This window comes from Lagopus leucura, unplaced genomic scaffold, assembly GCF_019238085.1.
Source record: "Lagopus leucura isolate 7727_CA_CO unplaced genomic scaffold, USGS_WTPT01 Super-Scaffold_100047, whole genome shotgun sequence".
Lineage (NCBI taxonomy): Eukaryota > Metazoa > Chordata > Aves > Galliformes > Phasianidae > Lagopus > Lagopus leucura.
This window is the reverse complement of record NW_024962293.1, coordinates 1937923-1965161: the sequence shown is the minus strand read 5'-3', so window position 1 is coordinate 1965161 and position 27239 is coordinate 1937923. Positions and strand designations below refer to the sequence as shown.

At 41.5% G+C, this 27239-nt stretch overlaps 1 protein-coding gene across 3 annotated transcripts; it reads right to left on the bottom strand.

Annotated features, from left to right (window-relative positions):
• On the bottom strand, positions 1-26664 carry ZNF217 (zinc finger protein 217). Of its 3 annotated transcripts, none has more exons than XM_042884937.1 (6): positions 26579-26664; positions 11583-13369; positions 9390-9515; positions 7025-8617; positions 3386-3514; positions 1-2072 (listed from the first exon to the last, which is right to left on the bottom strand). In XM_042884937.1, the coding sequence occupies exons 2-5, from the start codon at positions 12979-12981 to the stop codon at positions 3405-3407; spliced, it is 3228 nt and encodes a 1075-aa protein (XP_042740871.1). In that variant the 5' UTR covers positions 12982-13369; positions 26579-26664; the 3' UTR covers positions 1-2072; positions 3386-3404. The 3 variants fall into 3 exon arrangements, with proteins under 3 accessions (XP_042740871.1, XP_042740873.1, XP_042740870.1); XM_042884939.1 differs by lacking the exon at positions 26579-26664 and adding an exon at positions 26307-26327; XM_042884936.1 differs by lacking the exon at positions 26579-26664 and adding an exon at positions 26158-26291.
• Between the last annotated feature and the right edge of the window lie 575 nt (positions 26665-27239).

The window sequence follows — 27239 nt, the reverse complement described above, 5'->3', positions numbered from 1 at the left end:
TTTTGCAAAACACCAAGTCTATATTTACATCCACATGTAATAATATACTCAACTAAGGTGAAATACATTATAAATTAAATGAGTAATGTGTTCCTACTGCTTGACAACTTCCGGTTTCAACAATTAAAACAAAATGGAATGAAATAAATACATAGAAAGAAAAATCAACAATTTGTACCTCCATATATGCACTGTTACCTCCAAAGAATCATACAAAACCAGTAGTATCCCAGTAGTTAATACTGATGGGCAAAGTGTATTCCGAAGTACAGGGCTGTGCTGCCATGAAATAAGCCTCCACGGTCATTTTTCCATTTAACCCTCAAGATCTCTACCAAAAAATCTTGAAGAAAACTGTACCAGCATGAAGAGAGATTAAAAACATCTTAGGTCTTTTTACTCAGACATCTTAATACAGCCCTGTACGTGTTTTAACCACAGAACCTTGTAAGGTACATAGATGATAGTTACAGCATGCATTCTATAAGACTCATTGGAAAGATCACGCAAAAAAATAGATTAACCATTTTCCAAGTGAATCAGTCTTCAAAAAATAGGCTATAAAAGTGCAAAACTAGGAAAACAAATCTAGATTATGTACATATGGCTCAGCTTATGAACAGAAGAAAGGTAAAATAGTGTACAATTTCCTGATACACAGCACTTCATTACATTGCCAGTTTACAGCGACGTTAAAATAAGGTCCCATATTGAGGAACTAAGACATACAACTGGAACATCTCAAGTTGCATAATGAAAAAACAAGAGTTTCTAGGTTTTGCTATTTTACATTTTGCTGTTTGAGGGAAGAGAGCAAAACAAGCAGTGCAAATTCTTTTTTTTTGTTTGTTTTAGTAAAAATATATGGAAGTCAAAGCCAGATACAGAAGAAATTAACTCTTTACTACAGGCTTTATGAGAAGTAACTAGGAATGAAGGTCAAAATACACAACAGTTCTGCTTTACTGGCTGGTAACTGGCCATCTTCCCTTTACAAAAAAATAAACTGCATGTGCATTAGAAAAAACTCTTGTTGTCTTCACAAAAAAATAAAAGGAGATATTCTCCCATTAACAGTTTATTCCTTACTCTGTTTAAACACCCAGCAGATGCTAAAAACCAACATTAAGAAGCTTTCAAGCAGAGTCAAGCAGGCCACACCATAGCCACATCCCTTTTTGAAGTCTGTGGATCCTGTATTCATATTGCAAGCCTGTTTGTGACTGTAAAGTTTGGACAAAGGTGCAAAGTAGTTTTCCTCTAAATGCAGTTTAGTAGAAAACTCAACATTTGAAACATTTAGATTAGTATCGCGTCTCATGCAAGTCCTAAGCACTTTCTGCTATAGAGGTTCATTTAAGAAGCTTCTCTGAACAGCAGCAACCAATGCCAAACCAAGAACCCAACCGTGTTTCGGGAACACCACACTGACAGACTCAATGTCAAGCATCGCCTCATCCACGCTTTTGAATAAAGCTGGAAGCAGCTCCAGAAGAGCAGATCGCTGTACTTCTTGTGGAAGCACACAGTGTGATCTCAGCACATACAAGGCAGATAGCATAATGTCAGCACCACTGCTTTGATGTTCACAACATTTATGAACTGGACAGTTTCAGACAGTTTATTTGGAAGTTGTTTAAACAGGAAAAACAGCATATGAGAAACTTTCACCCTTATGAAAAAGGAGCATTAAACCAACAGGATTTCAACTTCTGTATTTACAGTTTACCTGAGGTGCAAGGACTATATATTCTTTCAAAGAAACTCTTTTCAGCAGCGCTCAAGTATGTAAAAATATAATTCCTACCTAATATTTGGTCAATTAATCTAATGAAAAATACTCCAAGTCAATGTCAAGACGTACATTCCCCACACACCTTCATAACCCATTGTTTAGACTACCTTTTATGGCTATTTGGTATTAAAATGTTAACAGAACCAATATTATAGAACTGTAGTGTTTTTATATACAGTACAATCACAGCTTAGTTCAGTAGCTTTCACCATTCATTTTCCTCAAGGGATGAACTGCAGGTATAACTCCATAGAACATGCACTTGTGTCCTTAAGACCTGGAACAAATCAAAAATAGGGTTTTGCATAGAACTAGAAAATAGCATAACACTTTTTGTGAGGGAGAAGGCATCCTTAAAAAGAAAGAAGATAATCTTCACTCTTGCATAAATGTACTTAGAAATTATTATTGCCATATACAGTCTATCCTGTTTTTCATTACAAATTAAAACTGGCAATCAAGTCTCCTTCTGAACACTCAAACTCCAAGCAGGAGTACAGGCAGACATTGAGACACTGAAATTGAGTTAGCTTTTTTTTTCCCCCCCCCAAAAAAGCAGAACCAGGCAAAAAAACGCTTAGTGGGGACAATAAAAGCAGCAAAATTAGAAGACTATCAAGAAAAACAGCAAAGTATTTTAAAAGCTGTCAGCTAGAGGTCAGACAGCTCTGCTTCCCTAGAATGTAAGTATCTTTTTAGAAAAGACTGCACACTGGCCCAGGTGCTGTAGCATTCAAGAAGTATCTGCTTAAGTTTCAACAAGGAAAATGATCCGTGGCTCCAGCTTAGAAAGAGCACACGGATATATTTATTTATAGACTTACTCACTGCTTATCTCCTTAGCAGCTAAGAATGTTGTGAACACAATGGAATTGTGAAGTTCTGAGATTCAGCTACAAACTGAAGAGATGAAGCACAGGAATTCAGCACACCAGGCTAATTCTTTTCACTTGACTTATTTCCCCTCAGAGGCTACACCCATCCCTCTGCCAAACAAAGGAAAAGCTACTTGGAACAACCTCACCAGCACACAAGGATAAACTGTCAAGGAGCTATCAGGAAACCCTTACTTCTCTATGAAATAATCCAGCAGCAGTCTTGTTAGAGGCAAAATCTTCTGAAGTTGTAAAATGAGTAACGCCTCCATTTTCAGGAAGAACTGACCAACACAACCTCTCAAGAACTAGCAGAGGATTCACAAGCTATGATAACAGGGATGTCCTCCCATTTCTAGTTCCCCACATTGTTCCCCCACCCCCGTATACTGACACAAGGGGAAAGCCCTTTGGTGAACACTTCCCACTGGCACTGTATCTAATTGATACAGTGATCTTTTTTAGAACCTCAATTTCTTTTAGGAAGGAAGCATCTAGGCATTATTTTTTAAAACACAAATTATGCCATTACGGGTATTCAAAATAACTAATGCTACATGAATATTTGCTTCACTTTCTAAAAGGGAGAGTTTGCATTTTCAGATGTTCTGGTTCAGGCTCTCATAACCTCTCATCACACTCAAGCAGCAACGTTTGATGTTATGAGTACCTGATGCAATATTTAAGTAACAGTTAGTTCAAAAGGTTTGTTTACCGTTTCCTGAAGTAAACCATCAAGTCTTCTTGTCATTTGGTCGAAAGCGTGCATTGCCAATGAAACTCTCATAACTTCGCTTTTGCAGCACACTGCTAGATAGGTGTTGGTATGACACTGATCTTTTTCCTGACAAAAATAAATTCAGACGAGTTATTTCCTGATAATCTGATTGGTCAGACATTCAGCTGGAAGCAGGTCTCTGTCAGCACCCAGAACACAGCTCACAAGCAAGGCTCAAGGTGCATAGCTGTCCCTTGTCCTCTTAGAAGCTATGGGAAATACAGTACCCAGAACTAGAACAAGAAAAGCTGTAATTTAAGAACCTTGTTCTAAGCTGTTTGCATGCACGTATCATGCCAGGTTTTGCTGGTGTAATTTGCAAAAGATATCTGTGCTCAACTCATCATACAGTAGGGTCCACTTTCAGAAGTGAATACCTCATACCATATGAATCCTACATATTCATTTCCTGCATCTGTTTGAAAATAGAACATGAAATGAAGACAGGGGTACTACATTATTACCTTAGTTAACATAGTTAACATGATGTAACATGAATGATTTTGTTAAGCAGTTTTCAGTGTAGTACACTGGTAATTTTATATTTACCCACAATCATTCATTCAGATTTATATGTGTGAAATCAATGCCTGCTCCAAACCAAGTCTTTGTAGCTTAAGTAAGCAGTCAAGAAGTACTTCATAAAATGAAGGGAAAGTCAAGGATCATTTTCCCTCCCAGGATACAAAAAGCCCAACTGCCATCCATATTCCATGAAAGCTTTAAATGCAGCATTGAAAAAACCTAGCAAGCTTTAATTAAATTAAAATGGCAAAGCTAAATTAATATTTCAACAGAATCTACAAAGCCATTGGAGTGTGTCATGAGCAATTGTCTTTAATTTGCAGTCTCTGCCAGATCAATCAGCCAACAGGTTATCCTTGATAGCATGTTGCCATTGCAAAGGCAAGTAATTTGAAAATAACACAAACTGAGTGGTTTCAGAACGTTTCTGTCTCTTCAGGGCAATACAGAGTGGCACAGCTTACAAGCAGTAATAGAAGGCATCATGCTTTAATCAAGCTTGCCAAGTGGAACACATTCTCATGACAACTTGATCCTGCATTTAACATGCAACATAACATGTTCATAGGACCTAAATAATGTTGCCATAAGCACACAGGTCCTTAGAGAAAGATTTTTGACGTGCTCTTATAATATCACCAGGGCTGATTAAGACTACAGAAACATGTAGTAAATTGCATATAATACCTAAATTGCATATAATACCAAGTACCTCCATGGAATTGCAACTCTTAGGCAAACAGTTGTACCCAAGTTGTATTTTTTTTTTGTTAAACTGAAGAAATAAGAATTTGCAGAAGCTCTTCTGTCTCCAACCATATTAGAAGTCTAATGCTGAGAAATTCCCTTGCCTTAACCTTTTCAAAATCATCAAGGTTTGATTTCATTCATGTACTTCTGGGCAGAATGGTTGGAAAGAGAGGCAATTAGACCTAAGAGCCAATGTTTCATTGCACAAGCCATTTCTGGAAGTTTGTAAGAAAACCCCCCATCAAAAGGGTCTTATTTCACAAGTCTTCCCAACATCAGTAACAACCATGAAAAGTTGCCTTGAGATGGCTCTGCATAACCAGCAGTGAAATCTTTATTTCTATGACAATTACGCTGTCTAATGATTGTAGGTACAGCTTCGAGTGCTCTAAATCACAAGAAACAACGACTATAATTTTGACTACAAGCTGCTGTCTCCAAGCTCGTACCATAAAAGAGGAAGAGCCTACCACAGATTTTTTCTGATTGACAGGTGTAGCTTTCAGAAGAAGAACAAGGTGGATTCCAATGAAGTCACTGTTTAAAAATGGTATTGCAGCAATTGTCAATTCCACAGGCCAACCTCTCTAAGAGTGCTGCCTTGAGAAGAAATTCTTCTATCCTCAAGATAATGCTGGAGAGAAGAGAGATACTGACCCTTCATGTCCAGTGCATGAAGGTACAGACTTATCAAGACAGCTGAAGCTACAAGGTTTTATTTTCCCCTTCTTATTTTAAACTCAAATTAACATGCCTTTATACAGTATCAAGAGAATTCTCTAAAAATCCTGAATGTCCTCTGCTCATCAGGTAGCCATGTCACAAAGCACAAGTCCTCAGTCAGTTGGCTTGTATGCAAACTAGCATTCTACTTGGTCCTTAAGGACTAGCATTCTGCCAGGCTTTTTAATCAGTGGTTATTTATATATTCCACAACTGCATGAATGACTTCTGCACCACTTCTGCACCCAGATAAGAAAAGAGTATTTCATCCCCTCAGATCACTAGGAACATCAAGAGGCAGCAGTAACATTTGTCCTTGGGCCCAGCCCTGTGTATTCTATGTGTGACCCAGTGCTCATTGCACATTCCTCAAGGCAATTAATGGCACAGGTCATCTGATACAGATGACACCTGATGAAACTAGGAGTTAATGCTTTCACAACTGTTTCAATAAGTCCAAAGTGATGCTAACTTTGCCTATGTCCTTTCCTGACCCAGTCTGGAAGCAGAGCTTCCTTCACTTGCCTTCATTTTTCCATAACTCACTAGTAAGCCCCCAGCCTTTACACACACAGAACAGAGCTGGTGCATAGACTTTTCCCCACATAACAAAACACAGGTTTAGTGTCTCTCACTTTGCTCTGACCTAAGGTAGCATAACTCTGCTTGTTATCTCAGAAATGACCTTGCTGTTCTAGAGAACAAGAATATTCAGAGTTTAGTAGATACCCTAAGGCTACAGAGCATGCATATCCATACTGTTCATTCCTACAACAGAATCTTCCTTTCAAAATTCAAATTCCTATATTTGAGGCTAAGCCTATATTGGTCCTCAGCTGACAGTCACAAACCTTCTAGAAAGTCAGACAACTGCTTAAGCATCACCTAGCATCTTTTAACCTTGGCCTCCTCAAGCTTTTGAAAACATTGACTAAGAAACAAAGCACGAAGGTTTTCCAAATACATCACAAACTATTCACTACATTAAGAGTTTTCCACAGTAAAGCCTCACTACTTAGTGCAGTGATGCCATAATAGAATAGCAGAACTCTGTTGTCTTAAGCATTCTGTTCCTAAACATTACAAAAGCCCACTGAGCAACAGAAGTATGATATTTACGTCATAGTTTATGGTTTTAATACATCTTTTTCTGTAACTGAATGAAACAATTACCTACGAGAGCTATTTTTTTTTTTTCTATTAATATTCCAGATGGTCCAAGACTTCTTGTAAATTAAGCAGAAAGGCCTGTTCTATATCCTGGATTAGTTAGCATGTCTTGAGCGCTCTAATGAGCAAACAGTACATGCTTGATATTAGAGACTGTAGGCAGGGAGGTGGAACTTGAATTTTAAACCTCTCTTTAAAATTCACACCTTACCTGCCTAGTTCCCCAAGACGGGAGTTTGCTGAACCTGGATTTTACATTTAAAATCCAGGCACTGACTGCACTTGACGAAATGTTAACAGCAGTTGATTTTCTCTATTATTTTATTGTAGCTGTGCATTTATTATTTCATACACCTTTCTTCACAAAGTTCAAAGACATCTAACTGAACTAGGATGGAGATACAGTACCTTCTACTGTAGAGCTGGTGACTTGGCCATTGCTAGATCCACAAGAACTGTAAAGTGATCCAGAGCTATATGGCTCATAAGGTTTGAGAACAGTCAGTACTTTAGGAGGATCAGCATCATCCGAATTCAGAAGCCCTTGTTTGGTTGGCAAAACAGAGGATGCAGGTTTGGTGCGAGAACATTCCTGAGGTAGCAGATTTGCATATCTGTTTGCAACACGAAATCTGCTCGTTTCATATCTTCTGTAATTAGCCACTGCACAGTCACTTTGTTCAATAACTACCACACTATGTTTCATTCTTTTAGATGACGTTTCACCATATTCTAGATTTGCATTGCCCACAGATTTACTACAAAGATAGTCTCTTCCTCGATGACAAGACCAGGCAGATTCGTTTAGGTGAGAGTCAAGAGCCCCATTCATACTGCTGCTTACTGCACCAGACTGAGACACTGTGACATTCAGAGCTTTCATTTTAGATTCAGCTCTTTTTACTCTGTCCAGTACCGGAGAGCCACTGGAACTGGAGTGCATTTCTTGCTGAGGTTGTCTATAATTATTTGCCTGAGCTCCAATACTACTTTGCTGTTTATGAAACTTGAGGTTACTCGGGGCTGCGCTGCTTGAATCAGCCATTGCAAAAAGAGAGACTTTGTTCTGGGGAGGATGACACTGCTTGGATTTCCCCGTTTGCAACAGTTTTTGTGGAATAGATGGGGAGGCCTTACTTTTGTTAGGATTAAAGGACAGAGGAAGCACATCTTTACCAAGCAGGGCAGGAGGGCATCCAGTGCGTCTGGCTTTAGCTAGAGCCTTGTTTCTATAGCCATTTTTGTTAACGGTGTCAGGGTTATATTTATGCATCAGCCTCTGGTGCATCATTAGGACTTCTGGGTAGAATGTTCTGTAGGTACAAAACGGGCAGGTGCTGGGTACTAGGCCTCTAGTAGTTGAAACCACTGAACATTCTTGTGAAGTCCCAATAGATAAGTTCAAGGGCATTTCTTGAGCATCCACCACATGTTTGTGTTTGGAGTTCTCACAGCACTCTCGTACATCAGTTGTATTTTTTCCATCCTTAAAAGCACAAACATACTGGACATCATCTCCCTCTGATTCCACAGAAGCCTCTCTCTCTCTTTTATGTGAAGCACTGGGCTGAACTTCCTTTGTTTCCTTCTCAGACTTTAGTTTTTCCAAGTAAGGAGTGGACCCATTCTCATGCATTTGATTCAAATTGTTACAAACTGAGCGTTTGATCGATTCCCTAGAATCATTTTTCATTCTTACAAGGACTGTGCTGCCTGTTGCATTATTCAAGGACAGGATTTCCTTTTGCTGCTTTGTGGGTGGGCAGCCCTCAGCATCTTTGGCACCATCAAAAAGCCTCTTCAAATTTTTGGTTTCTTGAGCACCATCAGCAACCAGAAACAGCTCCGTCTCCTGACTCTGCAATGAAGCTTTGCTGTCACCTTTCACATCTGCTGCACTATCAGCTTGCTTGTCCTTGTGATGCCTCTCTAAATGATACCTCAGTGAAGTTTTCTGTGCTGCAGCATACTCACAGAATTCACATTTGTATGGTTTTTCACCTGAAACACAGTTTTATCAGTAAGTTTGATACAATTTGAAGTCTCGAGTACAATTAAAAACAAGGAAATAATCTAGACTTTAGAACAATAAAATAGATTTTTCTTCCCCCTTTCATGTAATCTTAAACCCCAGAGTCCAAACCACGAAAAACTGTCTTACTGCTTTTGCTAACTACAGTGACATCTTCTGGTTATGAAGAAGATAGCTCCCTATGCAGAGTGGTAGCTCTGTTTGGCAGAAATAAGCAAGCACAGCTGTGGGTCAACTCCAAAAATGCATACATAACCCTTGATCACATTGCAGGTATGCTAATCAACAACACAAATGTTACAGTTCTATAGATAGAGCTGTTTCAATAGAAACACGGACATACATTAACAGAAGTAGAATGAGTTTGCTTGGCTACAGGCAAGTTTAACTGAAGAACACACAGCTCTTTCCCCAGGTAGCAGCAACTAACAGACAAACTTCATACTTGGAAGTATTTCTGTGTTCTTACTACACCATGAGAGGCAGAAAGAATTTTAAGGTCTAAAATGAGTATTGTTAGGAGTACAATATAATTGGCCCCAAAGAGATTTACACTTAGGTATATAACAAACTCCTTTCAAGAAATTAACATCAGATCTTTTTCCCAGCATTAAGATTAATCTTTATTTTTAAAATCAATAACTTTGAAGGCAACTTTTGTTTTACTTAGCCAAAACCAGACATCCCATCCAATTGGATTCATCACTTCCTTCCCCTCCCATAAAGCTGAAGCCCATTTACCTGTATGAGTTCTGAGATGAATATTGAGGTAATAGTTTGAGCGAAAATACTTTCCACAATAGCTGCATTCTCTGGAGGCTCCAAGATTTTTAACTTTTGCTCTTTCCAAAACATCTTCATTTTTATCTTTGAGAGAAAATATAGCTACATTATGAAGAGCAAATGCAAGTCTGTAGCCCCTTTCAAAACCACAAGCAACTATCTTAGCTGTCTTTATGAAGGAAAAAACAAAAGGAAGAACTGTTGCCAACTCCTGCAATCTGCGAGCATCTTTGGTTCTGCACTGATGTACACTTAGAAAGCAAAATGGCTGAGAAGGTTTCCAGCTGTGCCAAGGACCAATGTGGTTAGTGTCTGAAATGAAGCAGCCCCACAGAACAAACAAGATGTAAAACGAGGCCTCATAGAAAAAATATTTAATTCTGTAATAAACTACGAGAAACTGTTGGAGAATGGCCTGAATGAAAGTCATATCTGTTAAAACCTGTGTTCTTATCATAAAGGGGAGTACTTGCACAGCGTGGTTATTTGGACTGGAAACCTGCCTCGAGCACCATGACAACACAGGATGTTGTCCTGCAGAAGGAAAGTGGAGAGGACACCTGTTTTTTTACCTTTACTGCAATATTAATCTGCAGTCAGTGAAGTGTCATGCCCAGAACCACCAGCTTGGCTTCAACAAGTAACCTTTCACTAGAACTGTGAATGCTTAAGCTCTAACGAACAGGAACGTGGCAGGGGTTGCTGGTTCTGCAGAGCACGTGGTTCCTAACTCTGATAAACTGAAGTGCAAGCGATAGCGATTACCACTGGAGGGCGGCATGCACAGCACAATGCCTAACAAGGGGAGAACTCACACACAAAACGCCATTCAAATCAACATCTTGATGTTTTTACAACTCAAACTGCCAAACAAGTCAACTTAAGTATCCAAATCAAAGCTAACTAGAAAGCTAGAAAATGGGAAAGTGAAGGAAACGTTTTGCTTAACTAAGATGTTAGAAACATGATAGACAGCTTAAAATGATTTTCCAAAGTTACTATGCATTGGAAAGTTTCCATACTGGAAATGCTAAGTGTGGCTAAACCGTGGCCAAGAGCAGCCAGAGCTGTTTCAAACAAACAGATAATGTCTCAAGAAGCATGACTCAGCATCTCACAATGAAGGCCGTTCTCATTTTGGATAAGGCGCTGTGAAACAAAACAAGCAAGCTAACATTAGGTAATATTTTTTTTTCCTTTGTTTTTGGAGGCAACATTAAGGGCAGCACATTACCAGAAACAGAAAACTCAGTCTTGTGTGCCAGGACATTCTGTACGTTGTCTTTTCTAGCGATTATGCAAGTGTCTGCTCTTTAAATGCAGACTTGAAGTATGTCACACAGCAGTGCGAGTTTAGCTACATGCCTTCTTGCTATTCCGTTTTGTCCACAGACATGCAAACTTTTCAATTAAGGAATCAGTCAGCACTGCCTTAGAAAAATGTGCTAGCAAAGTGAGGCTCAGCATTGGCCCTGGGTAACATACAGCTTATCTGTTCTATCCAAGAAGAGGAGTTAAGTATATTCCCCTTGCATACACATATTAATAGTCCATATGCACATCCTTAAACAACTAATTTAGAAGTTTCAGGTCCTGACACTCGGCCTGCCACGTGAGCTATTCAAAAGAAACACGACCTATGGATGGGCAGAAAAACCTTGGAATTATTCTTTACTTCTTGGATCCTAATAACCACTGATTTTGAGCATTGAACGTTTTCCTGCCCTTTCTTACAAGACGCAGAATCAAGTGGGAAACACACAATGACTTGTTCAGAAATACTACCTGTAAAAACATGTGCTGTACAAGAATGCAATGATATGCAGTATACCCAGTAGAAGTATGTGTCTTGGTGGGGGGAATACAATTTTTCTAGACAGATTGTTATTGGAAGTATTTCAATAATTCCAGAAACCCAGACCACCCCTGCCAGAAGGCCCAACACAAATTCAAAGATCTGGAAATACTTGTGTCAGAATATTTCTCCTTTTCCTGTTCTTCCTCTCCTCTTCCCTTCCCCCACCATACTATTTCGTATTTCCAATGTAAGTTTTGGAAAAGGTCATCAAGAGAGAGGATGCATTGTTTGGCTTTAAACAGCTCCCAAACAATAACAGTTATTTCAATCTCATGCCTCAAAATGCAGCTCACCTAAATGCAGTGTTTCTGGAAGCCCGTCTTCAGAGCCATCTTCAGATCCTCCTTCCACTCGCTCCACTGTTCCATTTTCATCTAGGCTTGCAATTATATCAGTACAGCACGACCTTGAAGCAGCTGAAGTCTCCCCATCTGTCCTCCTGTCTCTCTTATGCACTCTAGAATGAAGGACTAGCTGGTGGTATGTTCTGAAGGCTTTGCCACACTCTGAACAGTGTGTTGGTTTCTCTTTGTTCTGGGACAATTTAGAATCCATCTCCATAGAAGGCACTTCACTGTTGGGATGTTTCAGTTTGTGTCGGTATAAGTTACTATTCCCTGTATAACTGCTGTTTTTATTTACTTTTGACTTCCCTGTAGTTTCAGTCTGGCTACCTTTATTTGCATTCCAAATTTCACCAAGTTCTTCTTTATCGGAACATGAATCATCGTTGTCTGTGCTTCCTTCTTGTCCTGATTCTTTAGTTTGGCCGTGGCCAATTGCAACTTTACCTTTGGTAGCCAGCTGCCATGCTTGATATGTGTTGAACGGATCCAGCTCAGCAATCCATTTCACAGGTTTTTGTGATTTGTCATTTTCCAGAACCACTTTTGGTCTTAAGTTCAAAAATCGCAAAAACTCTTCTCTGTGAGATGTTTCTTCCAGATTGGGATCACCGGTCACCGGGGGGCTTTCGCCATTGGGTACTGATTCTTTGGTGTGCACCTTACTGTGCTCAAGTAGAGTCTCTTTATTGAGAAATAGGAAGCCACAGACCATACAGATTTTGTAAGGCGATGTTACATTTTCAGTTATATGCTCCTGCACCACCTCATTTATTGTGATGGGGCTTTCAGAACCTTGTTGAAGCTTGTTTCTAGAACCAGGCTTCCCAGTATGTGTTCTCATGTGATTTTTGAGGAACCATGGCTCTTTGAATCTTCTTCCACATACATTACACCAGTATGTGAAAGAATCTTTATGCTTTTTCATATGTGCTTCAACATCAAAAGCCTCATCAAACGTTTGTCCACAAACTTCACAACTAAGTTCTTCACTGTCCTTTTCATCGTTTGGTGAAGGCAAATTTGTTCTTACTTGACACTTATCTAGAGGACTAAGATACTCTGCTTCAACACGCAGGACAGCTGGTTCACAAAGAGTAGGCCTATGCTGAGTTAAAACATGCTTTCCAAGTTCTTCAGGATGCTTAAAAGTCTCATCACAAAACATGCAGTCCAGAGGCATACATCCTTCAGCTTGCATAAGAAATTTTTCTTGCAAGCTTTTGTAAGAAATGGTATTTGTTCCTTTTATTGTCATTGAGGCATCATTATTCTCCATCTGTGCACCAACAGTACTGGCTATTCCATCCAGTCCATCCATATATGCCAAGAGAGGCTGAGTTGGCATGTTTCCTACGTTCTGTTCCCTATTACGTGTTTTAATGTCAGGTTTCAGTTCTCTGGGGGATGTTCACTGATCACGATAAGGACACTTGTAAAGTTCTCCAACATGTGCTTGCAAGTCTGCTAAGTTCAAAGTCTTCTGCCAAGAAAAAGATTTTTTTCCAGGAGCAAAAGATTATTTCTTTTCCATTTTTACCTGTGTTAACACATCACTGAAAGTGCATCACTGCTTCTCTCAGTGACACGAATGAGGTTTCTTGAATTGTCTTCTGATTTTTCAAGTCTGCAGAAACAGTCAGTCACACTTAGTTTTTCTGTACAAAAACTTAAAATAGTTGCATTGGGCAAAATGCACTCGAGGGCAAGTTCAGTGCCACAAAGAACTCCAGCACCTGAAGAAGAGAGAAAGCAATCCGTAAGACTTCTCAAAAGAAAAGGAAGATATCTCCCAAATAAAACCGTTGAATGCTTTCGAGCAGAGAAGGCATACATTGCTAAGCATCAATGAGGGACAACTAAAAGACACTCCAGTGATTTTCTACATACCAGAGTGGAAATAAACAGCTGTCTTAAACATTCCTCTATTCCATTAGCTAGGCTACTGCTTCAAGACTGCTATGTAATAGCAATACTTCAGTAACTGTTCTAAACCTGCTCTTACCCAGCTGCATGAAACTGCTTAAACCATATTTCAATATGTACATCAACTGAACCCCTACCAAGTAAATGAAGCGAGCCAAAGTAACCTTCCAAGAACTTGTGAAACCAGAATTTAGAGCCACAGTAAAACTTTGTTTGTTCAGCAATGGCTGTTGAGCAAAATCCCTTCTTTCTCCCACCCAAGACTAGAGAGCTTGGAATTAGCACTCGCTGTTCTAGTACAAAATAAGCATTAAGTACAAATCCGTGTATTAAGAACTTTGTTAATACCACTGCTCAGAGCTGTTGATGTCTGCAGATTTACAACCCCTGCCGCAATTAGATCATCTCAAAGTTTCAGTCTAATGATGCTGTTGCTTGAGCACTAGTTTAGTATTTAAAAACCATCCAAGAGGCCAACTATTGCACTTGCAAAGGAAATGCTTCCCATTTCAAACTGCATGCAACACCAAATGTGTGTTTGATTATACTCCAAAATGAAAGTTTAAAATTCCCTAAGTTTTAAAGGGGCTATGATACAGTTAATTACAAGTTCCACTCATAAGAATTAAAAAGCCCACTAGCAACAATTAATTAATTAATAACTCTCTTAGGGCAAAGAAATTAATTCTCTTACTTAAGAGAAAATGGAAACGTTTCACTTCATTCCAGCCAGAGAAAGGATAACCATTCCAAACAACTCCTGTAATAGATCAGGCTATAAACAACAAGCAGCTGGAGCAGCAGCTACACTGCTGTGGTCCCACCTGAGGTTACCTGCTCCAGCTTTTCTATTCAGACAGCAGGGGTGGTCTTCAGTTATGAAATCTCTGAATCACTTCAGTTTAAGGAAGCACAGCAAAACATTGCCAGGAGTAGTAGATGGAGCACCTCAAACCCTTATCCTCGCACTGCTCTACTCTTGGGTCCTAGGAATATTCTTTAGTTCCAAACTGAAAGTCAGCTTCTTTTCCTGCCATTATACTAACAAAAGAAAATCCTGGAGTCTACAATAAAGATAATTTTTTTTAAAAAATTACTCAAATGCCAACACAGCTGCCAGCTGCTTGTGTTTATCTTTTCCCTGCAACACCAGAACCTAATACTGCTGTCCAGTCACCTAACCAAGGGCTAGACAACAATTTATTTGAGTACCAGGAAACCAGAGTACTCCCTTCTGGCTTCTTAAAACTCAAAGACTACGCCAAAGGCTCACGTCACAAGTCAACAGGAAGCACAGGGGGAAGTTGGGTGGAGGGGTAGAGAGAGTGAAAGAGGGACCAAACCACTGGCTGATAGGAAGGTGACAGCAAAACCTGAATTTGCTGCAGCCAAAATATCCCTTCACTAACTGGGGATTTTATTCCCATTTTTTTAATTGTTTCTTTAATCACTGTCATGATTAACACTTCCTCCTTTCCCAATGACTCAAAAATCTTTTGTAGCAGGCAGATTCAGCCTGCGGTGTGACTCTTCTGAATTGCTTCTGCTGCAGCCTTTGCTCTTGCCCTATCCTTTCAGTCAGTTTTGGCTTTCTGGCTTTCACGCACCCCTAAATAGGCAGGTGGGGAAGCTATAACAAAAGTTTGAAGCTGAAGTACTCAGAAAGCTTTCCTTTTTCATAAAGCGTAAGGAAAAACATATCAAAGGGTATTGCTTAGCATGTTTTACTTCGTGTTTCAACTTGCTGTTTTGTTCCATTTCTGCTGTAGTTTTAAGAGGTATTTTTACACAGCAGGATAACATGCTGCAGCACAGCTCATGTGCCTAAATGGTGGCTATATGCCTGAAAATAATTTATTTGCAAACTAAAACGAACAGCTGCTTTGAAGGATTTCTAAATGCCTCTAAGGAATGCCTAAGCAAAACATTAGAAGTGAGCTTACAGAGTCTAACATATTTACTTTTGCCTACACAGGTAAATACTCTGCAGTAGTGGATAAGAATCATACCCCACAAAGGTCACAGGCACTGCTGGGAAGGAAGTGCCCCCAGTCCCTCGCACTGAACTGCTGAGATCCATCAGTTGTATCCTCACTCCTGCCCAAGAGCACGGCAACTGCCACCCTGCTACGCCCCCCCCCCCCCCGCAGCATTATGACATCAACAGAGCAACGGGAGAGATGTCACTGTGGTGAAAACACAGATGAAGAACATCAGAAATCCACACCATCTCTCACCCTATGAGGACCAATATTTCAGCATCCTGAGATGAGGGGAGAAGTTGGTCTACTTCAACAGCACCTCATTTCAATGCATCAGAGTAGAAAAATTACTTAACTGTCTAAAACTCCACACCTGTCCTTACAACTACCCAGCATGTAGCTTGCACATGGACTGCGAGAAGAGTTTGACAGAACAGTCAATTGTAACTGCCTGAATTTATTGGGTATCAATAGATTTCAATAAGCCCTTTGGAGAATCCTCCCATGGCACTCCAAAGCTGAGCACACACCCACCAACCTGTGTTGGCTGCTGAATGTTTGCCAGGCTTTTGCTGTTTTCAATAGGAGGGTCTCAGCAGTTGTGAAGGACTGGTCACAGCTCACCCTCTAGGCAGCACTGCAAAGCAGAGCAAGATATTCCTGGCTTAGAACCTAGAAGGCCTATCTGCAGTTCAGGAAACTATTTTTCTTGGAAATGTTATTCTATCCAAGAGTTAGCATCTATGGATTGAAAAAGGAAATCTTGCAGGTAGAATTTCTGAAGAGAATTGCAAATGCATTAAGACATTACTATTAATGTCAGAAAACAAGCTGGAAAACTGCAGTCTTATCTATTTCATTCTTCACTGTGATTAGACAAACAGCTTTCTAAAGTGGGGCGTATTTTACACTCATTGTTTAGACTAGCTAATATATGCTTAAACTATAAACCAAGTATCTGTACTAGGATTTTATCCATTGTTTAAAGAGAAAACCACCTTCTGCCTAGTGAAGATAATATTTTAACTTGGACCTGAGGACCAGAAGTGCTGATTAATTACATTCCTGTTCCTCAAAACACTGTAGGTACCAGTAAAACAGCAAGAGTTGCTATAATTCTGTATTATTGCTATAATTATTGTATTGAAAGCAGATAAACCAGTAGTTTGGAAGAGCACTGTAAGTACCTGGGCCTTAGAAGCCTATATACTGGCAAAAAAACCCACAAACAAACACACAGTACCTGGGGCAGCTTCTGTCATCTTTCACTTTCAGGAAACAAAGAGGGAGGGACAAAAAGAAGAATGGGAACACGGTAATAGACAGCCAGAGACCTTAAGCAAAACAGCAGACTAAAACAGGAAACACTTCCTTCCAACATCTGAAGAGAAAGCTGTAAGTTTGCCACAGATTAACCTTAAAGTTGAAAATAGAGGATGACTCTCCACATTTCAGGGAGTTCACATTCTGCCTTCTGACGTCCCTGTCCACCATCTGTGGACAACAGGCGTCCCAACAACAACAGTGAGCACAGGGATCCCGCCAGACGCCTCCTGTGGGGTCACTGCCAGACGTGACAGCTCTGCTCCACTAACAGCACTGCCTGAACTCCATCCTTTGGCAGCCCAGAGTGCTTCGCAAGCTTTACTTCACAAAAGTCATGTTTGACCATGTGGTCTTTAATCAAATGCTTCAATGTGTTCACAGCAATACCCATTATATTTATGAACACCACAAAATGTATATAAAAAAACTGAACTCAACAGATGAGAACATCTTGTTTGCATCATGCTTGCCGTACAACCTAATAACCACACCAAAAAGCTGTTGCATATAAATAGATTATTAGAACAGGCTAAGTTTTAATTAAGTGCCTGTAGAGAAGTTTAAATTACTTTCATTAAATTACACAACTGAAGAATGCAAGTTGCAGTCTCAAAGATTTCTTTGGGAAATGACCTATCAGTGCTAATTGTATTGCATTTCTACTTCCTGCATTTCAAAATTTCCATGAATATGCAATAAAAATTCTAGACACACCTTTCTGAGAATAGCAAAGTCCAGCCACTGAACTTCTTGCTTCAGACACCACGGAGCACTGGGACTGAGCTGCATAGCTGGGAGCAGGAAAAACAACTACACCTCACTAGCTGTGTGCTGGCAGAAATAACAGTTGTTCAACTGTAAAAAGCTAACTGGAACAATTACAGAAGTTCACCTAGTTCCTGCAACAGTTTCTTAAAAACAGAAGTGAGAAAACTAGAAGAGAGTTACGACTAAGAGATAAGTTACTACACAAGATGCACTCCGACAGCCAGCCAGCAACCCCATAACAGACCGCTAAGCCAAGGCCAGCAGCAAGCTCTCACGTTGCACTGGTTCCCAGGACTTCTTTCAGCATCCTGTGGAAGCTCCAGTCCCACGTAGCCCACCGTCAGGAACATATTCCCACCCCAAAATCTCAGGGAGCCAGTTGCTGCAGTTTAGCTGCCTTTGTTTGTTTGCTCTTGTAACCACGTTTCTTTCTCTTGAGAAACTTCCACATAACAGAACTCCACTGATTTTCAGCATATTCCTTCAGTTTGCCCCACATTTCAAGGCGTTTCAGGAGGAGAAAGATATTCAGCCTCAAACGTCTGCACTCAGAACAGGTTCCTCCTCTTCAACACTGCTAATGAAAGATCACACTCTGCTGCTGGTTAATGGGAAACCATTGACAACTTACTGAAGCACCTTTTGTATTTCTATCTACAGGTTTTGCTTTTGCAGAATAGTTGCTCCCATTCTGCCTTGTGAACATAGAGTAATTAACATCACTTTTTCCTTATTGAGACATCCCCACTTTGCAAATCAAAAACACCTTATGGGATTATTGAATTCAGCTGGGCACAGCCACATCCAGGGGCAATACTGATCACGGAATAGCTCATGTATAAATGCATCAGATTGTTTCTTTTTAAAGGAAAAACTAAGTTGAGGCTTGGTTATTTTATTTAGCACTTTCCCCCTCTCTCAGTGCATAAAGTTAAGGCAGTTCCACCACACCTGGCATGCACAGAGGATACAAGGCAGAATTACATCCCCAAGTGGCTGCTAACAATATTCAAGAGCTGCAGACTCTCGAGACAGTGCCTACAGAGTCCTAAGGCTGTGTGCAGCATTCGCAGAACCCAGCAGTGACAACAGCTCTGTTAACAGCACTGCTGTGCCATGTGTTCACATTTAGTCAGAACGCAAAGCAAGAAGTCACTGTGAGGTTCTAATTCACCCGCTGCTTCAAAACATCAGTCAAATTATCAGATACCCAGAACATGAAATGTTAAGCTTGATTCTTCAAGGCCCTGGATTTCTATACATCAAACACACAATCTCTAGGCGTTTTCTAAGAAAGGCACATCACATCTCACACAGTAAGGTGTCTTCCTGTCCCAATTTGAAGAACAGCAGCCCCTAAACCTAGGGAATACATTTTTCGTTCCATAGACTGAGACCTTATCTCTGAAATGCTCCAGTGCCCATCTGCAAATGACTTGAGCTGAGCACTGGCAAGCTGTAACACTGGCATAGAAAGCCTCATTTTGCAGAATGCAGTAGTCAGCTTTTCTTCTTAATGCTATAGAAAGCCAGTAACCGACTCTCCATTACTGTGAGTCCTGTTGCCTTCTAGAGAAGGGAAGAACAACTCCCTTCAACTTTGTGACTGTAAATCATTTTACAACTTCCCAGTTCGTTTCTGTGTTAACAGAGTAGCACGAGTGCACCTAATGTAGCTTCTCATCCATATATTTTTTTCTGCCATGTGTTGAAATAGAAAAATCTTTTTAAATAGAAGTTTGTTAGTAGTTCATTCAGATAAAGAACTAGCATGAAAACTTATAAAGGAAATGGAGACCTAGGGGGAGGAAGGGGAGGAAGAGAGTTGGTTTGTTTCAGTTGCAGGAAAAGATCAAAACAAAGATGTTCAGGTTGAAAGGAGAACATAAAAGATGACCCCAAATTGGAATTTCCACTCCCTAAATGCTGCACATCCTCAAGGCCCCTTGTTAGTCTTCATCTTTCAGGCCTGAAGTTTTCAAAGTTACTCTAAACCTCGATTCTTAGAGAGGTTTTCAGAGTTTCTTTTTATCCTCTAGAAGAGAGGCTATTTTGTTTCCCCTCCATTACAGATCCTTGCAATGCAGCTACAGAGTTTTCCAACGCAGCGCAACTGAGACAATTCACAAAAACAGATCTGAAGAAACAGACGCACCCAGGGTGCAGGAGTGCTATTATCCAGGCACTTCTCCACACACGCTTCAGAAAGATTTTGAATTAAAGCTCTTTTGTAGTCAGATAAGACAGACAAATATGCAAATCACTTTCCTCCAGGAATTTAATTACCAGTGGAAAATAACTAGCAGTTAATGATGAACAATATTAGGAAAACTCCCTCCCCCCATTTCAGACATCTATAGTGACAGAAACAAAGGATATCCTTTCTCTAAAAAACCTTTTCCTGCAGAGTCCCTTTTTCTTTAAGGCTATATGTCTGTTTTGGCAGAGGATGGATAAGATGAACACGTCTCCTCAGTGAACTGAATGCCTCTTCTATCAAAAGATGTAATTATTCCTTTCAAAGCAGAAAATATATAAGCTTGCATCACTTTGCACATGTTTTTCCTCCACTGAGCAAGAGTAAATATAAAAGAGACCAATTTCTGGCATGAAAGGAGGAAGTGCTACAAGTAAGTATTGACTTTTAAAGTTCAGAAGCACTGCTCCAACACATTTTCCAGATTTCTCCCCTTCCCCCCCTCCCACTCTGAGTAGGAGAGAATTTCTCAGGGACCACAAAACCAAAGCTGACTGTAGACACTAAGAAGCAGCCAACACCTGCTGTGGAAAGGCTGAAAGACAAGAGCAATCCTATTCCAAATAAGTCTGGGACAAGTTTCACCACTGCTATAAGATGATGCAACTTCATTAAATCAAGAAGTTACGTGCACTTAAACTGGCAGTGACCCCTTACCTTACAAAACAGTTTATTGTTCTCTCCACAACAGGTAAAGACTTCTAGCGAAGTGAGTGATACGTTTTTACTGTTGAATCAGTTTCACCTTACATAAACTGCCTTATGTTTAGTCTTGGTTTCCATTTGAAAGAGGATATTTTCAGAGACCTTAACAGCAAATTAAATTATTCTCTCCTCACACCCCCCCCTCCCCCCCTCCATCTTTTGGCAGAGGGATGTTAGATCTCTCCAACAGCCACCACTACAAAGAAGTGGTAAACTTTGAGTTTACCAAATTAAACTTAATTTCTTATTACTCAAGAGGCAGGAGTTCCTCTGAAGCAATTATGGGGAACTTGCATCCCTTTGGGCAGCGTAAGTGAAATAACAGGAAGAGAGATTCTTCTCTATTTCTGAATTGGAGAGGAGAAGAGTTCACTTTGTCCAGGATATTCATCTTCCCTTGCCTTCTCACCTGATTTCAACTCCAAATCCAACTCTTACCAACATAGCGGTGTGCTGGCAGAAGCAGCAGCAGCTTCCTATTTCCCCCCCCCTCTGCAGAGCAGTGACTTTGAAGCTGCCACTTTCAAACATACCCACAATTACGTATTGGCAGAAATCAGTCCTGAAAGATGGAAAAACGCACACAGTCTGGTGGAAAGACACTTCTACTAAGTCCTTCCCTGGCCCAAAATCTGAAGATACAAAAATAGCAATGAGCTTGAAATACACATTTCTTCCATGCAGGTGGGAGCTCTTCCAGAAACCAGTGCCAATTGATGGAGGTTCAGAAAGTTCTAATTGCCCAGCATTACCTTAATTATCCTCCATTAAGATTGAAGGGATGCATCTGATGACCAACACATGGCTTCAAGCTATCCTAGAAAGCAAAGCCAGCATCTACAAGAAATGGACCTCTCCAAAGAGAGGAAATAGGCAAAAGTTTTGTATAGTTTTTTTTTTTTTTTTTTTTCCAGCCGCTAGTAAAAGGTTAGAAACAAACATTAGAGCTAAACAGAAGTTGTGGCTTACCTGGACCACCTTCATATCCATTCTCCTAATGGTTCTAATTGGAGCACATCTAGTTTGCTTCTTCCTACCTGCGCAGCAGAAAGAAGCTGACCAAAGACTTCACCCCATCAGCCCCATGAACCACTGCAATGAAGCGTAAGCACAAGGGACTTCACCTCCCTTCAGCAGTTATGTGAAACTACACTGCACTCTATTACACAGAAAAATGCAAGTACACTCATTGCACATAAACAAATTCAGACTTTGATACTTTCAGTTGCATAAAATCTTCAGAGTGTGAAAATCCCTATCCAGTCAGTTACTCACTTGGACGAGTTTCTGCTCAAATCTTTAAGTCAGGCAGCACTACATAGATTTTCCTGCGTATTCTAACCACATTTCCTCTTGTACTTTCTTTTGAAATTCTCAAGGCAGTCGGATAAACAATTCAAACTTCTGCCATGAACTCAGACATTGTATGCACAAACAATGTAAGTCTCAGATTTTTGATTTATACCTCATTCTCCTCAGCACCTACATTGGTTTACTTTGTGATTTCATGTCTGTCCCTGTCGCAGCACATAGTTTGTCCTGTCCTCCCTCCCCTGCCCCAAAAAGAAAGAAAAAAAAAGAACACAAAAAAAGGAGGAAGAATCAGAAAAGCAACTGATCTATGAACTATAATCTTGTGACTCTGGTCAGAGCATAGCAGTAGAAGTTTTAATATATTTCCCTCTTGTTTGGCAGAAGAATAAAAACAGTAAAAGCAATAAAGCAAGATTATTTGGAAATTCCCCTGAAAAGTTAAAAACAATCAAACCTTTGTCAGAGTAGCCCTAATTTTGGAGGTAGGTGAAAAAAATAGCAAAGTTAGCTTAGGAAAGCATTTTCTTGGTTTGTTTTTTAATAAAGTTACGACGCAGTGAGGATCTTACATAGCTTGGTCATATCCTTTTCCTTACTTTTGTCTTCAGTTGCAAATCTCCTGTGGTATGAGTCACATCTCTCTAAAAGCATGCATACAGTAGTCAGCACAATCCCCCGCCCGTATTAACGCACCAGAAAGAAAAACTCTCCTCAACTTTTTTTTGTTACTAGAGCTACCTTAAAAAGGAGGGTCAAGGGTCAGCAGAAATGACCCAGAGCCTGTTAAAAGTCAGTAACAGTTTGAAATAAATGTAATTATGAGATGTGGAAAGAATATCTTACTGGCATGCTGATGTTCTAAATCCAGAGTCTCAAAAATAAGAGGGCTGAGCTGGCAAATGGCAGCCCTGCTGCAACCGAAATGCACTATCTTGCTATATTTAAAGACAATACCTCAACAGTTAAGTATTGGAACATTTTAAGTGAGATAAATAAGCATAAGACACAGGCAAATATCCTCGGTTATTTAATCATCCTGAAAGCAGTGTGGAAGTGTGAGGGGGAGTTCAAAGGTCAAACTCTTCTTTCAGCTGCTTGCAAAGAAAAGAAAGCTTAGCCCATTTTACCTTAGGGAAGGGAAGGGGGGCCGGGGCCGTTCTTCCCATATGCCAGTACTAGTTACACATTTCATAACACAGGAAAGAGGGAGTGTATTTACATATACAGTGCATGGAATCTTTTACTAGGACAATGAATTCCATATCAAGATTCAGGTTGAAAGAGTTGGGACAAAAGAGTCCCAAAGAACAAAGGGAAGTTAAAATTTACTTCGCATTTCCCCAGAGCTCCTTAGCTACAGAGAAAGAAAAAAAATCTGAGGGTTTGTAATTAAGAGCTTATTGTAATCACCATTTTGAAAGTCAAGTGAAACTCACGGTTCCCGTTCATTTAAAATGTGATACTGATCTATCAGCGCAGCTCTAAGTGGAAGCTCAGCAGCGAGGGGAAGATACTTTCTGAAGGTTAGAAGTACTCAAAAGGAATTTTTAAATGTGATCTCATGAAAGGGGAAACCAAAATGAAGTAACCTTTTGTAAGACAGCCTGACAAAGGTGCTAAGGTTTATTAGCTTCCTCTTCCTAGCCCCCACCCTACATCTCGTCCCCCCCCCCAGCTGCTACCTAAACAAAGAAAGACATATTCCCTTAAAATGAAGGGGGGGGGAAAAAAAACACCTCTAATCCAAAGCCTGGAAGCCATTCTGTAAAGACTACTTAATGTGAAACTTTGTTTACAAGATACAAATATAGCCCTCTCACCACAGTCAAAACCAGAAAACATCCACTTATTTAAAGAAATACTTTTTCTATTTTGATCAGCGAGAATGTAGGTACTCATTTTAAATTTAAATTCGCCTCAGTAGTGCCATATGAATGCTTCAAATTCATGTATGATATGCACTGTTTGAGAATGTTTAAACAAAGGAAGTAGGAAAAGCCTCAAAATACACAGTAAAACTTAATGACTTCAATTTAAAAATACATACTGATTGCAGCACGGCAGAATTATTCTCTTCTGCTCACAGCCAGCCTTCAGAAAGGGTGAGTGCAGGCAGTGGAGTAATTTGTCCCACTGGAAATTCTGTATAAAACATCTACCTAAAATAAACAAGGCTTCGCAGCAAGAATCGTCAACTGCCATTAAGGACACACCTTAAAGTTCTTACCACACAGTAACGAAACAAGTACAAACTAGTGGTGACTGTTCGCTACTTTTGTCTGAAAAGTTAATGAGATCAATTCACCCCTCAGTATCAGATCTTAAGATAGTTTTCCTAAAAAGGCAAGCGACAAACAACCCCCAAAGACGAATAGCCAGCACTCGGGTGCCTGATGTGTTATCAGAACGCCCGAGGTTCTTGTAAATACGCATATAAATATTAACATTTAAACCTGACACCACCTAATACTAGAAGGTAAAACGCTGAGCCTCTGAGAACGCTGCTGCTCGGGTACTGGAAGGCAGCTGTTGTTCCCTTGCCTTTTCTTTTGTTGTGCTTAATCTCATGTCAAGTCATTCAACCAACTCCAAAGCGATGAAGACATAATTGAACAGCCTTAACTAAAAACTGATCTACTGTTCTTAAATAGCTCCAGATATCGTTTAACGAGTCTGGAAGACCCACATATTTTAAGGGAACCTACAGAATTTAAATCAGCAACTCTGATGCATGCAGAAGAGTTGCTTGGCTGCGGGCCAAGCCAATCAATAATCACTGTAATAACCACGTTTCTAAAGCTATTCTCTTTTCATATTCATCACTCCAAAAACTTCAAGCAGGATCTCCAAACTCAGTGCTGATCTCGAGCAGTTAAGATGCAAAGCCCAGACGCTTCACACAGAATTACAGTATTGCTCCTTTTTTAAAGAAACATCACAGAAAGGTTAGTGATCACAAAGGCACATTCCTGCCACAGATCTTAAAATATTGACTCTGTTACAGAAGTAGTTAAAGGGGAAGAAAAAACACCTCCTCCACCCTTCCCCTCTGCCCTCCCCCTGCCAAAGAATGCAGTTTATCCTACTTATTTAAAACCGTCCTTCTGCATTAGCCAAGGAAACGCTTAAACCTTAGTGTGGACATCACAAATTAAAGTCTTAGCCGTATTCCCAAACCTACAGTAAATAAGAGCTCCTAAGAGCAATAAAACATGGCGTTTAAGCATTTGCAAGCCATTGTCATAGCACCGAGCTCTGATACCTTTGCAGACACAAAACCAGCCCCCCAGCACGAGCATGGAAGCACTGGTCAGCAAGTCAATGCCTGCTATTCAACTTGTAGTCAGGCGTTTGAGTTCTGTGTCTTCCAGATCATATCACTGCTGCATTTCAGGGCCTAATAAAATGTGAAGAATGATATGTTCTCTTTCTAACCGCATCTGAAACTGCGTTATTTCCCTCTCCTCTTTTTTCACGCGTTCTTACAAAAACTTCCTTTTTCACATACTTCTATAAGAAAACATCTCGCTGCACCTCCTTCGGTTCCTATTTCTATTTTCGATTTTCACTGCGTGCTTCTGCTGCTGCCTCCCCCTCAAACCCACCGCTGGAAACTGGGGTAGTTTTAAAGCTCTCAAGGTCATTCCAGAAACAACAACAGAAAAATGTTGTTGCCCTAAAAAAAAAAAAAAAAAAAAAAAAAACCACCTTTAAGCACACAAAAACCCCCAGACTAAACCCTTTTCAAATCCAAACGCCTTTCAGCAGCAGATCAATAACACAGCATAAAGATTTTTGTTCGCCACCACTTCAAAACTATTACGCTCCAATTCAGATACTTACAGGAGTCACAGCACGTTTGGGGGCGGCTCATTAGAGCTCAGGGCTCACCCTGCTGCAGGTTTCTGTGCGGGGAACAAACAAAAACCCCACACCCAGAACAGAAAGTCCGGTGGGTATCACGGAACAGAGTGAAACCCAACCCGCAGATATCCCAGAATTTTATTGTCCTCGCTCGGCAACGTCTTTTGTTGCTCCAGAAGTCAGTCGGAGCTTATTTATTTCTACCCCAAACTCACGGTTCCCCTCGGAGAGCGGTAAATAAGAGGAGAAACGAGATGCCACGACGCGGCCGCGGCTCAGCCTTCAGAGGAGGGAGGCAAACGGCACAAAAAAAAGCTGGCAAAACGGATCGATAAACTTTTCCTTCCCTCCCCCCCTCCCCCCCGCCCCACGAGCCACTTACTACACAGCCTCCTTCCAGGCACATCTCGGCTCACAAAGGAGCTCAGCTCCTCCCGCGCCCCGCAGCCTCGCTCCGGGGTGACGGGGGGGGAACACCTGCACGGGGGGCCGGGAGGAGCGGGGCTGCGTGCCGGGTGAGCGGCTCGTTACCTGCTGCTGCTCCGCCAAGGGAGGGGCGAGGCCGCTCACCTGCCCCCCGCCCTTCCTCCTCCTCTTCCTCCTCCTCCTCCTCAGCCCCCCCGGGGCCGGGACAGCGCTGCCGCTGGGCGCCCGCAGCCTCACACGCGTGGGCCCCGCCAGCCACACGGCTCTCAGGTGCCGCCGCGTGAGGGGAAAGAGGAGGAAAAGGGAGGGGGGATGGGAGGGGGGGTGGAGGGGGAGGCCGGGGCCCCGCTGGAAGCCGACCCTCAGACCTCCCTCACCTGTGCCTGAGCCGCCTCCCCGGCCGGCATCCTGAGGTGGGGCAGGAGGGAGGAGGGAAGCGAGGGCGGCCGCCTGCGGTGCCGCCGGAGCCCGGACTCGGCGACGCTAGCGCTCGGGGCACTGTTTGTAAACCGCTCCCGCCGCAGCTGTTGCTCGGGCAGCCCCCGCCGAACGCCCCGCCCCCTCCCCCCCCCCTCCCCGCCGCCGCCAGCCCCGCCCCGCGCCTGGCTCCGGAACGCCCCCTGCCGGCGGGGCGGGCTGCGACTCGGGGCCGTTGGGCCGGGGCCGTGCGGTGCGGCGCGGGCAGGGCGGCCTTTGTATGGCAGAGTTGGCGGCGTGCCGCGAGGACGGGCGGCACCGGCACCGAATGCGGGCCCCAGAGGAGCCGCCGCCGCCTTGCACGTGTCAGTCTGGCCGTAGGCCGCGGGAGCCTCATCCTGTGCTCGCTGTGGGTCCTCCAGAAGCAAAGCGGACTGAGGGAGCCCAAAGAGCCGCTGAGTGCTGTGCAGCACTACATTTGGTGATAAATAAATGTCACGGCAATAAGCCAAATAAATATCACGGCAATAAACTACAGCATCGCACACACGTGTATGCAGCGCACGGAGGATGCTCCATGCCATGAGGGGAAAAGGAGCAAATGGCGGCGTGCCTCTGCTG